The 13,648-nt window shown below is 34.1% G+C and overlaps 1 protein-coding gene across 1 annotated transcript in view; it reads left to right on the top strand.

Moving 5' to 3' along the window:
• The window catches only part of SLC26A7 (solute carrier family 26 member 7), a 260,877-nt gene that overhangs the window by 159,473 nt on the left and 87,756 nt on the right, over positions 1-13,648 (top strand). The window contains exons 12-13 of the mRNA XM_066264649.1: positions 18-84; positions 3,287-3,424. Of these exons, the coding sequence (XP_066120746.1) occupies positions 18-84; positions 3,287-3,424 (205 nt within the window). The remainder of the gene's footprint in view (positions 1-17; positions 85-3,286; positions 3,425-13,648) is intronic.

The raw sequence follows: 13,648 nt of genomic DNA, 5'->3' as shown, positions 1-13,648 counted from the left end.
ATCTGTTTTCATTCTAGAGCAAAAACACTGAATATAAACATTATGGAAGAAATGGAATTTAAAGTGAAGATGGAAATGAATGGAGTAAGTTTAATTTTTTTCTTTGTGCAATCATTAACTTTTTTTGTGATTCAGGTAGTTTAAGATACCATTAGAAGCAGATAACATGATATTTAAAAACATTATAATTTCACTTTTAATAGTTTGAACTTTAAATTGTATACATGTGACCCCATATATATGGCAGTCAGTAGGCAACTAATCAATAGTACAGCTACAACACAAAACTTGTATTAGCATTCAGATAAGACAATAACATTGCTCATAGAACTACAGTCCATGGTGGAATCATAGCCAAGACCAATTCATGCATTTGGAAACCTCTTTTTCATTGCTAAATTCCATAAAACACTCATATTAAACTAATAAGATATTACAAATTAAATGATGAATGAAGTAAGATAGGGAATAAAACAAACTCAAATTATGGTATTTATTTTTTAATACACAAAATGAGACTGTATTATTAGCACATGTTAATTAATTTTAATGATATAAATGCCAATAGAATCAGTTTCTTGCACACTGTATACCTTTTTAATAAAATAATTTATTTGTCTTATCCTGAACATGATTAGTAAATCAAATTTGTTTTTGTTTTAGGTTTTTATTCTGAGAGATGGCCTGAACAAATTTAAAGTGAGAAATAAAATATTGTCTTGGATTTTTTTTTGTCAATTGGCCTCACTTTGAACCTGTTTTATAATGTTTGGCTAAACTTTTTTATTTTTTCTTTATTTTTTTTCTTAGTCTAGTACCAAATGATTATCCTCAAATAGAGAGAAATGTCTTTCCATCAATGTCAGGATATTTCTGTAGACTGAAAGTAAGAAGGAGCACCAGGAGTTCTTCTGGGACACCCAGGGGAATGACTTATTTTTAATAACTATAGAAAGATATACCTACTTCACAGAAATCTATTTTGGTTCAGAGCCTTTAAGAGTATACCAGTGCTAAGTGTTCCACCAGTTGCCACCTTTCTTTTCTGTCTTATCTATCTATTCTTTTTCTTTATATTTTTTTGTGGGAACGTAGTGCTTGTGCAAAGTCCCAGACTGACTTTTGGGCCCCTCAAGTTCTCTATGTATCTATCCCACACATATAGCTGTATACATTATCTCTGAAACTTTTAGCTTTGAAACAGAATGGGACTTTGATTGTTTTTCAGCTTAGAGATTACTGGTTACTAAATTCTACTGAATCTTTACCTCCTCTTGCCAAACACATAAGAAATGAATAAAAAGATTTGTAAGAAGATAAAATTGCATAAAATTTCTCCATGTCTTTAAACTTTGATTTGTTATAGTCCAGTCATACATCTGAGTAATAACTGTATCACTTGAAAATCTTAGATTTATTAAAACATTACACCTCAGTAGTTATTTCATGTTTGTATTAAATATAAGAAGGAACAAATCTAAGAGAGCATGATTTACATATGAACTGTTGGGTAGAATTTTAAGATAAGTTAAATTTAGGTTGTTGGTAGTCTACCATTCCTTTCTTCCATTTATCAATTTTTCTATGCCTTTTTCATAGGAAACACTAATTCTTAATTTGGAAGACCTCTTTCTACTCAGTGAATTCAACCCCATTGAGAATTTATTTTCTGGCACAATTTGAATCTTTATTCTTTGACAAATATCTATCTTTTAAAAATGTGAACTTAAAATAATATATGGCACAATCATGTGGTGTGATTAGTGGGTGAATCTAAAATGTAGAATTTTGTAATAACTCAATATGACAGGTCCAAGAATTGTTTTAGTTTTGGTTTGCAAGAGATTAACTTTTTTTTTCATTTTTCCGAAGCTGGAAACAGGGAGGCAGTCAGACAGACTTCCGCATGCGCCCGACCGGGATCCACCCGGCATGCCCACCAGGGGGCGATGCTGTGCTCCTCTGGGGCGTTGCTCTGTTGCATCCAGAGCCTTTCTAGTGCCTGAGGCAGAGGCCACAGAGCCATCCCCAGCACCCGGGCCATCTTTGCTCCAATGGAGCCTCGGCTGCAGGAGGGGAAGAGAGAGACAGAGAGGAAGGAAAGGGGGAGGGGTGGAGAAGCAGATGGGTGCTTCTCCTGTGTGCCCTGGCCGGGAATCGAACCTGGGACTTCTGCACGCCAGGCCGACGCTCTACCGCTGAGCCAACTGGCCAGGGCTAAGAGATTAACTCTTGATAAGATGGTTTGGTAACTTAATACTTTTGGTTTTCTTGAGTTATTTGTAACAAATCTCTTCACTTCTTAGAGTATAATCAGTTGTATAGATATAGAAACTTAATGAGCAAATCTGGTTAAAATATTTACCTAATTTTAAAAATATTGAAAAAGGTTGAATTTATTGTCCAAATTCATGTACCTAATATTTTATTTTTTATCTTTCTTTCACTAACTGGATGCTTCACTATTTTCTGTGTCTTTTATATTAAATACTTAAGCTTGAAAGAATAATGCTTTATTTAGCTGGTAAGGAGTTATCATTTCATATAAGATACTATCCTGTCAATTTCTAAGTCTGACCCCTGCCCCAAAGGTCATGGAAAAGGCAATTTAGTGGCATACCATCTAGTGTTGCCAGGAAGACCTGGGCAAATGGTCAAAGTATATAGATACTTTTCATAGTGCAACTTTTTCTTCTCTTTTTCTGCATGCCTTACATCTTAGCAATCCAGATCCTAGGCCTCCAAAAGTGCAATTAGATATCTGGTACAACTTCTAGATTTATTTTTCTCAATTAAAACTACCAGTGACTTTTAAGTAATATGCCAGCCAAAGGAAAGGTATATCATTATAACGTAAATGACTGAGAGTTTGAAACTTTAGGATATATTTTTGTTTTTTAAAATACTTATTTTAGGTAAATTAGTTTTTGAATTTAGATTGAGTGGAAGAGATACTTTTGGAAGGATAAACATTTTTTCATATTCCTTGGATATTCTAGACTGTTGTATCCCTAAAACCCAGTAAGTAAGAATAAGAGCGGTTTTCTGAAAAACTTCAGACTCATCTCATGGTTATTAATGCTTTTTTTGTGATGAGAAAGTACTTATTTTCCTTAAGAAACATGATAGTGTGTTAAATTTTTCAAATCAATTTTAATAATGAAAATGCTAAGAGATTGCTTTTATGATTGAGTGACATTAGGAATTGTAAGACTGAGATTTATTGGATAGAGTTATTTATTTTCTATTCAGGACTCTGAAGCTAAATCCTTTTCTCCTCCAAAAGGAAATCCTGCAGCTGATAAAAATTATCTCAATAAACAACCCACTTATTTTTCTGAATGCAAAGAAGTTTCATACTGATTTTATGAATATAATCCAAAAAGAAACTTCCAGCAACCAGCCACTTGATGATACTAACAAGGTAGGATCAACTGTCTTATGATTACAATGTCATGATACAGGAAATTTTATCTCATGATACAGAAAAAAATATCACATAAATATTTACATTAATAAGTGTTCTCTCATCAAAACTTTATATTATATTATGCTTTTTATCTGGTTCTTACAGTTAACTCTTAGGTAATTACTCTCACTTGTTTATTTGTTCATTTGTTTGTTTGTTTGTTTATTTATTCAGCATATATCTAATGGACATGTATACTAGTTACTATATTCTTGAAAAGAATAAATAAGACAAATTACTTAAATTAAAAGACCATTTTACCAAGAGAAAGAAGAGTTAGCTCTAACTGACAGAATATATGGTAAAGGGCTGAGAAAAGCATAAACTTTTGCCATCATTTTTACATTATTATAAAATATAATCATTCTTTATCTCCATTAGTTACCTCAATTAAAAGAGATAATGAATCAAATATGCATCATGATGATTCGGGCAAATGAGCTATTTGTAATTATTCAAATTCTTAAGTCCTCTGCAGTGTTAAGAGCATGGACTACAAAATAATCAATAGTTCAAATGCTATAGAAATGTTCACCTGAAACTTACGTTCCCTTATTGATCAATGTCACCCTGTTAAATTTAATTTTTAAAATAATTTTAATAATTAAAAAGTAAAAGAACATGGGCTTTGGAGCTAAGCTGCCTGGGTTAATTGTGGGACCTTAACCAAATTATTGAATCTTTTATACTCCAGTTGCCTCATTGGTAATCAAAATGAGGTAATGACTTAATGTATGCAAAGTAATTATAATAATGCTGGGCCTAGTCAATAATATAAATTCCTAGCTAATATTAGTTTTATTTAGTGCAGCTAGTGCTCTTTCCATGAAGCTTTTTTTTTTTTTTTAGCTACTTTAGACCACAAAGACCTCTTCTTTTCTCTTGTGTCCTTGAGCATGTACTATCTCCCAGTCACTCAAGTACATAGCAGACCTTGGTCTTCCCATTTTTAGTATCTCAAAGGACTCTCCACTACCATATTTCTGTTTCTTGCAGTTCATGCTTCTGCCTGGACCTTATATGAATTCATGCCAATGAGGCAAGATCAGATATGAAATTTTCTGGGCAAAGCCAAAATAGAACTGTGATGTTTCTTGATCAATCATTATTAAGGATTTTAAGATGATGACCACAGAACATTAAATTAATTGGGAGACCCTTCCAAACATGATGCTTTGCAGAACTACATGGGTCTCAAGCCCATGAAGATGGGCCCACCTGTATCATTCTAGATCTGTCTTTACCCCTTACTGTGCTCTTGAGGATATCTCTTTCATTATAATTTTAAGAACCACCATCTATAATTATGGATTGAGAATGAATTGCTCTCATGTCCAAGGGGCAGTCACATTCTTACTTGTTTAAGTTGAATACTAGGTCTGTTTCTTTCACAAAGCCATGCTATACCTTTTGGCAATGCTAAACTGTGTTATGGGAGCAGTAGGTTCTTGTTGCAGTTCTTAAGCTCACAACCACCATACATAACAATATTGTGGAAAAATTTGTCTAGAGGTTTTTTTGTTTGTTTGTTTTTTAACAGAGACAAAGAGAGAGTCAGAGAGAGTGACAGACAGGAAAGGAGAAAGATGAGAAACATCAATTGTGGCATCTTAGTTGTTCATTGATTGCTTGTTCACTGATTACTTTCTCATTTGTACCTTGACTAGGGAGCTACAGCAGAGTGAGTGATGGCTTGCTCAAGCCACTGACCTTGTGTCAAGCCAGCAACCAAGGGGTCATGTCTGTAATCCCACACTCAAGTCATTGACCATGTGCTCTAGCTGGTGAGCTTGTACTCAAGCCAGATGATCCCATGCTCAAGTCGGTGACCTTGGAGTTTTGAACCTGGGTCATCTGTGTCCCAGTTTGATGCTCTATCCACTTCACCACTGCCTGGTCAGGCTAGAGTTTTAAATAACTTAATTAACCCAGAAGAAGTTTGTGGTCTCATTTTACCAAAATGTAAATTGACTTTTTGAAATGATGTACTGCTTTGTGGACTTTATCATATCTAGCAGAGTACCTGACATAAAATTTTTATAACTGATTCTTTACTAAAACTCAATAATGTTTTTCTTAGAATATATTCCTATAAGACTGAAGCTGCTCCAACTTGTTTCCAGAAATTGAAAATTGGCATGCATGGTTTATCTTGTAGAATGTCAACTCACAAATAAACCTTATTAACACAGCCTTCTGTGAGGAAGTTTCATATATATGATTTAACTTATTTTGAACTTCAGAAATTTGAGCCTAATAATCAGAGTTCATTGAATCTAAGTTATTGGTAGGTAATGATATACAAAAGGATTCTTAAACTCAAACTTTATGATAGGGAGAAATATTTGTTGAAACTGATTGTCACTATAATAAGAATAATGCAAATATTGTATGTATTTTACTGTGAATTTTAAAGAATACATCATGGATTCAGATTTCAATTTGGAAGCCTTGCTGTCAGGGGAACCCTGGATAAAACCTTTATTCAGAATGGTTAAATGGATGCTATGCACAGTATAGATGCTCTTTTGGGCATTTCATATTATTCTTGTTATACACTGTCTAGGATGTCTGCTCGTTTTAAGGCTTATGAACTTATATATAAGTTGTTTTAGATTAAATGAGTCTGCATCAGTGAATCTCCTTTTGATTTTACAAAATAGTCTACATTTCAGCCTTAAACTAAAGTGCTCTTCCTGGACCTTGATTTTCTCTTTGGTAGCTTCATTTTTAACAGATTGTGATGATGAAAGTACATTCAAAACAACCCCGAACAGGAAGAATCATATCCTAGAAAACACAGCTGGAAAAGGATACCTGTTCTGTTATACTGTGGTGATATAGTTTCTGAATATTTTCAGTTAAGTTTTCCCTGAATGCAGAAGGTTAGGAGGATCTCAGGCTGCTAGTGTTTGGAACATTCATCCTCATCATTGAAGAGGTGGCAGATACTAATAATAGTAATCACCATTTTGTGGCTTTACTTTGCAAAAAAATAAAATTTCAATATGTTGTTATTTAAAATTTTATTCTGATCAGACAGTGTATTTTTTAAAGCATACTTTATCTTTTGGACATGTTTGATTTACAAAAAAATTCAGAAATTAATATAGAGATCTCCAATATATACTACACCAAACACATTTCTTTTATTGACATCTTTCCTTAGTGTACTATATTTGTTATATTCAATGAACCAATATGGCTACCTTATTATTGATTAAAGTGCATGCTTTAATCAGATTTCTTAGTTTTACTTAATGTCTTTTTTCTATTCTAAGAATTCATCCAGAATATCACATTACATTTAGTTGTCCTGTCATCATAGTTTCTTCTGTTTCCTCTTGGCTGTGACAGATCCTCAGACTTTTTTTTTATTGATTACTTTGACAGTTTTGAATAGTACTGGTCAAGTATTTGGTAGAGCAGAAACTTTTTTTTAGATCTGTGAAGCATTTATTTATTTAAATTTTATTTAGAAAATTAAATTTAAAGGGGTGACATTGATCATTAAGAGTATATAGGGCCTGACCTGTGGTGGCGCAGTGGATAAAGCGTCGACCTGGAAATGCTGAGGTCGCCGGTTCGAAACCCTGGGCTTGCCTGGTCAAGGCACATATGGGAGTTGATGCTTCCAGCTCCTCCCCCCTCCTCTCTCTCTGTCTCTCCTCTCTCTCTCTCCCTCTGTCTCTCCCTCTCCTCTCTAAAATGAATAAATAAATAAAAGATTTAAAAAAAAAAGTATATAGGTTTCCTGTAAACATTTCTATAGCATTTGAACTGTTGATTATATTGTGTACCCATCAACCAAAGTCAAATAATTTCCCATCACCGTATATTTGTCCCTCTTTGCTCCCTTCTCCACACCCCCTCCTTCAAAATCACCCCCTGGAGGTGATTCACTTCACTTTTATCTTTGTCCATGACTCTCAGTTTTATATCCCACCAATGTGTAAAATCATATAGTTCTAGCTTTTTTAAATTTACTTATTTCACTCAGTATAATGTTCTCAACTATGCTTTTGTAAATGGCAATAGGTCATCATTTCTTCTATTTGAGTAGTATTCCATTGTATGTATGTACCAAATCTTCTTTATTTAATCCTCTATCAAGGGAGATATTGGTTGTTTCCATGTTTTGGCCACAGTGAAAAAAGCTGCAATGAACATGAATGCTTATGTGTTTTTATGTACCAATGTTTTTGAGTTTGGGGGCTAGATACCCAGAGAAGGATTGCTGGGTTATATGGAAATTCTATTAGTTTTTGGATGAACCACTATACTTTCTTATAATGGCTGTAATAGTTTGTATTCCCACCAGAATTGAATGAGGTTTCCTTTTTCTCTACATCCTCTCCAACTCTTGTAATTACATGTCTTAGTGATAATAACCAATTTAATAGGGATGAGGTGGTATCTCATAGTAGTTTTGATTTGCTTTCATCTAACAACTAGTGAAGATGAGCATTTTTTCATGTATCTGTTGGCCATTTGTAAGTCTTCTTAGAGAAGTGTCTGTTCAAGTCCTCACCCCATCTTTCAATTGGATTATTTGCTTGTTTGTTGCTGTACTTGGTGAGTTCTTTATATATTTTGGATATTTACCCTTATTGGAGCTTTTGTTTATGAATATCAACACTCATTTAATTGGCTGCATTTTTGTTTTGTTCTTGATTGCTTTTTATTATGTAGAAGCTTTTTAACCTGATACGGTCCCATTCATTTATTATTGCCTTTACTTCCCCTGCCTTTGGGGTCAAATTCATAAATTGTTCTCCGTGGCCAGGGTCCATGAGTTTAGTATTTATATTTTCTTTTATGTAATTTATTGTCTCAGATCTTAAATTTGGTCTTTGGTCCATTTTAAATAAATTTTTAGGCAGGAGGACAAACTGAGGTCAAGTTTCATTCATTTGAATGCAGCTAATTTTCCCAGCACCATATATTGAAGAGACATTCTTTTCTCCATTGTGTGTTTTTGGCTCCTTTGTTGAAGATTATTTGTCCATATCTATGTCTATATTTCTCAGTTCTCGATTCTGTTCCATTGGTCTGTATGTCTGTTTTTCTGCCAATACCAAGTTTTTTTGATTTTCATGGTTCTGTAGCATAATTTAAAGTCAGGTAGTTTTATAACTAATGCTTCATTCTTTTTTCTTAAGATTGCTTTGGCTATTAGGGGTGTTTTATGGTTCAATACAAATCTGTTGATTTTTTTTTTTGTTCCATTTCTTTAAAAAATGACATTGGAATCTTGATGGAGATTGCATTTTATTTATATATTGCTTTGAGTAATATGGCCATTTTGACTATGTTCATTTTTCCAGTCCATAAACAAAATGTTTCTCTATTTCATTGTGTCTTTTTTTTTTATAATTTTATTTTTTTAATGGGGTGACATCAATAAATCAGGATACATATATTCAAAGATAACAAGTCCAGGTTATCTTGTCGTTCAATTACGTTGCATACCCACCACCCAAAGTCAGATTGTCCTCTGTCACCTTCTATCTTGTTTTCTTTGTGACCCTCCCCACCCCCTATCCCTCTCCCATTCCCCCCTCCCCTCCGTAACCACCACACTCTTATCAATGTCTCTTAGTTTCACTATTATGTCCCACCTATGTATGGAATAATACAGTTCCTGTTTTTTTCTGATTTACTTATTTCGCTTCGTATCATGTTATCAAGATCCCACCATTTTGCTGTAAATGTTCCGATGTCATCATTTCTTATGGCTGAGTAGTATTCCATAGTGTATATGTGCCACATCTTCTTTATCCAGTCATCTATTGATGGGCTTTTTGGTTGTTTCCATGTCCTGGCCACTGTGAACAATGCTGCAATAAACATGGGGCTGCATGTGTCTTTACGTATCAGTGTTTCTGAGTTTTGGGGATATATACCCAGTAGAGGGATTGCTGGGTCATAAGGTAGTTCTATTTTCAGTTTTTTGAGGAACCACCATACTTTCTTCCATAATGGTTGTACTACTTTACATTCCCACCAACAGTGTATGAGGGTTCCTTTTTCTCCACAACCTCTCCAACATTTGCTATTACCTGACTTGCTAATAACAGCTAATCGAACAGGTGTGAGGTGGTATCTCATTGCCGTTTTGATTTGCATTTCTCTAATAGCTAAAGAAGATGAGCATCTTTTCATATATCTGTTGGCCATTTGTATTTCTTCCTGGGAGAAGTGTCTATTCATATCCTCTTCCCATTTTTTTATTGGATTGTTTGTTTGTTTGTTGTTGAGTTTTATGAGTTCTTTGTATATTTTGGATATTAGGCCCTTATCTGAGCTGTTGTTTGAAAATATCATTTCCCATTTAGTTGGCTTTCTGTTTATTTTGTTATCACTTTCTCTTGCTGAGCAAAAACTTCTTAGTCTGATGTAGTCCCATTCACTAATTTTTGCCTTCACTTCTCTTGCCATTGGAGTCAAATTCATAAAATGCTCTTTAAAACCCAGGTCCATGAGTTGAGTACCTATGTCTTCTTCTATGTACTTAATTGTTTCAGGTCTTATGTTTAGATCTTTGATCCATTTTGAGTTAATTTTTGTACAGGGGGAGAGACTGTAGTCCAGTTTCATTCTTTTGCATGTGGCTTTCCAGTTTTCCCAGCACCATTTATTGAAGAGGCTTTCTTTTCTCCATTGTGTGTTGTTGGCCCCTTTATCAAAAATTTTTGACTATATATATGTGGTTTTATTTCTGGGCTTTCTATTCTGTTCCATTGGTCTGAGTGTCTATTTTTCTGCCAATACCATGCTGTTTTGATTGTCATGGCCCTATAATAGAGTTTGAAGTCAGGTATTATTATGCCCCCAGCTTCATTCTTTTTCTTTAGGATTGCTTTGGCTATTCGGGGTTTTTTATAGTTCCATATAAATCTGATGATTTTTTGCTCTATTTCCTTAAAAAATGTCATTGGAAGTTTGATGGGAATTGCATTAAATTTGTATATTGCTTTGGGTAATATAGCCATCTTGATTATATTTATTCTTCCTAGCCAAGAACAAGGTATATTCTTCCATCTCATTATATCTTTTTTGATTTCCCTTAACAATGGTTTATAGTTTTCATTATATAAGTCCTTTACATTCTTTGTTATGTTTATTCCTAAGTATTTTATTTTTTTGTTGCAATCGTGAAGGGGATTATTCTTTTGAGTTCCTTCTCAGTTGTTTCATTGTTGGCATATAGAAAGGCTATTGACTTCTGTATGTTAATTTTGTATCCTGTGACCTTACTGTATTGGCTTATTGTTTCTAGTAGTCTTTTTGTGGATTCTTTGGGGTTTTCGATGTATAGGATCATATCATCTGCAAAAAGTGATACCTTTACTTCTTCTTTTCCGATATGGATGCCTTTTATTTCTTTGTCTTGTCTGATTGCTCTGGCTAGAACCTCTAGTACCACATTAAATAAGAGTGGAGAGAGTGGACAACCCTGTCTTGTTCCTGATTTAAGGGGGAAAGCCTTCAGTTTAGTGCCATTTAATATGATGTTAGCTGATGGTTTATCATATATGGCCTTTATCATGTTGAGATATTTTCCTTCTATACCCATTTTGCTGTGAGTCTTAAACATAAAATTGTGTTGTATTTTATCAAAAGCCTTTTCTGCATCTATTGATAAGATCATGTGGTTTTTGTTCTTTGTTTTGTTGATATGGTGTATTACATTAACCGTTTTACGTATGTTGAACCATCCTTGAGATTCTGGGATGAATCCCACTTGATCATGATGTATTATTTTTTTAATATGTTGTTGTATTCGATTTGCTAGTATTTTGTTTAGTATTTTAGCATCTGTATTCATTAGAGATATTGGTCTGTAGTTTTCTTTTTTTGTGCCATTCTTGCCTGGTTTTGGTATGAGGGTTATGTTGGCCTCATAAAATGTGTTTGGAAGTATTGCTTCTTCTTCAATTTTTTGGAAGACTTTGAGTAGAATAGGAACCAAGTCTTCTTTGAATGTTTGATAAAATTCGCTGGTATAGCCGTCAGGGCCTGGACTTTTATTTTTGGGGAGGTTTTTAAAGTTTTTTTTCTATTTCTTCTCTACTGATAGGTCTGTTTAGGCTTTTTGCTTCTTCTTGACTCAGTCTAGGAAGGTTGTATTTTTCTAGGAATTTATCCATTTCTTCTAGGTTGTTGAATTTAGTGGCATAAAGTTTTTCATAGTATTCTACAATAATTCTTTGTATATCTACAGTGTCCGTGGTGATTTCTCCTCTTTCATTTTGGATTTTGTTTCTATGAGTTCTTTCTCTTTTTTCCTTGGTAAGTCTTGCCAAGGGTTTGTCAATTTTGTTGATCTTTTCAAAGAACCAGCTCCTTGTTCTATTAATTTTTTCTATAGTTTTTCTGTTCTCTAATTCATTTATTTCTGCTCTGATTTTTATTATCTCCTTTCTTCGGCTGCTTTTGGGTTGTCTTTGTTCTTCTTTTTCTAGTTCCTTAAGGTGAGAAGTTAAGTGGTTCACTTGGGCTCTCTCTTGTTTGTTCATATATGCCTGAAGCGATATGAACTTCCCTCTTATCACTGCTTTTGCTGCATCCCATAGATTCTGATATGTCGTATTGTCATTTTCATTAGTCTGTATATATCTTTTGATCTCTGCACTTATTTCTTCTTTGACCCATTCATTTTTTAAAAGTATGTTGTTTAGTTTCCACATTTTTGTGGGATTTTTTTCCTCTTTTTTGCAGTTGAATTCTAGTTTCAAGGCTTTATGATCAGAAAATATGCTTGGTACAACTTCAATTTTTCTGAATTTGCTGATGTTGTTTTTGTGTCCCAACATATGGTCAATTCTTGAGAATGATCCATGTACACTGGAGAAGAATGTATACTCAGTCACTTTGGGATGAAATGTCCTGTAGATGTCTATCATATCCAGGTGCTCTAGTGTTTTGTTTAAGGCCACTATGTCTTTGTTGATTCTCTGTTTGGATGACCGATCTAGAGCCGTCAGCGGTGTATTGAGGTCTCCAAGTATGATTGTATTTTTGTCAGTTTTTGTTTTTAGGTCAATAAGTAGCTGTCTTATATATTTTGGTGCTCCTTGGTTTGGTGCATATATATTAAGAATTGTTATGTCTTCTTGAATGTCCCTTAGCCATTATGAAATGGCCATTTTTGTCTCTGAGTACTTTTGCTGTCTTGTAGTCAGCATTATCCGATATGAGTATTGCTACACCTGCTTTTTTTTGGATGTTATTTGCTTGGAGTATTGTTTTCCAGCCTTTCACTTTGAATTTGTTTTTATCCTTGTTACTTAGATGAGTTTCCTGTAGGCGGCATACAGTTGGATTTTCTTTTTTAATCCATTCTGCTACTCTGTGCCTTTTTATTGGTGAGTTTAATCCGTTTACATTTAGTGTAATTATTGATACTTGTGAGTTTCCTATTGCCATTTTATATCTTGCTTTCTGTTAGTTTTGTGTCTTGTTTGATCCTTCTCTTTCTTTTTTCTATCTTTTGTTTTTATTTGGTTGTATTCCATACATCTTTCCTCTGTTGCTATCTTTTTTATCTCATGTGCTTCTGTGGTGGTTTTTTCAATGGTGGTTACCTTTGAGTAATGAAAAGGGTCCCTACCCTGTTCATTGTAGCGAACTATTTTGTGAGTACTTTTGCACTCCATCGTCCTTTGCTACTGTTAATCTCCATCTTGTCCCCCTCTTTCTTTTTGTTGTTTTCACAGTTTAAATTTGGTTTTATTGTGTTCTTCTTGGAGCTTTTACTTGTGGCTCTGTTTTTTTTTGTTCTTTGTATCTGATTGGAGAACCCCCTTTAGTAATTCCTGGAGTGGGGGTTTTCTGATGATAAATTCCCTCATCTTTTTTGTATCTGTGGATGTTTTTATTTCTCCTTTGTATTTGAAGGATAGCTTTGATGGGTATAGTATTCGTGGCTGAAAGTTCCTCTCTTTCAGGACTTTAAATATTGGGGTTTACTCTCTTCTAGCTTGTAGAGTTTCTGCTGAGAAATCTGATGATAATCTAATGGGCCTTCCTTTATATGTTGTATTCTTCTTTTCCCTGGCTGCCTTGAGAATTTTTTCTTTGCTGTTGGTTTGTGCCATTTTCATTATGATATGCCTTGGAGTAGGTTTGTTGGGGTTAAGAAAACTTGGAGTTCTGTTTGCTTCTTGAACTTGA

The sequence above is a fragment of the Saccopteryx bilineata genome, chromosome 3 (assembly GCF_036850765.1).
Source record: "Saccopteryx bilineata isolate mSacBil1 chromosome 3, mSacBil1_pri_phased_curated, whole genome shotgun sequence".
NCBI lineage: Eukaryota > Metazoa > Chordata > Mammalia > Chiroptera > Emballonuridae > Saccopteryx > Saccopteryx bilineata.
The sequence above is the reverse complement of the archived record's forward strand: the minus strand, read 5'-3'. Positions and strand labels throughout refer to the sequence as shown.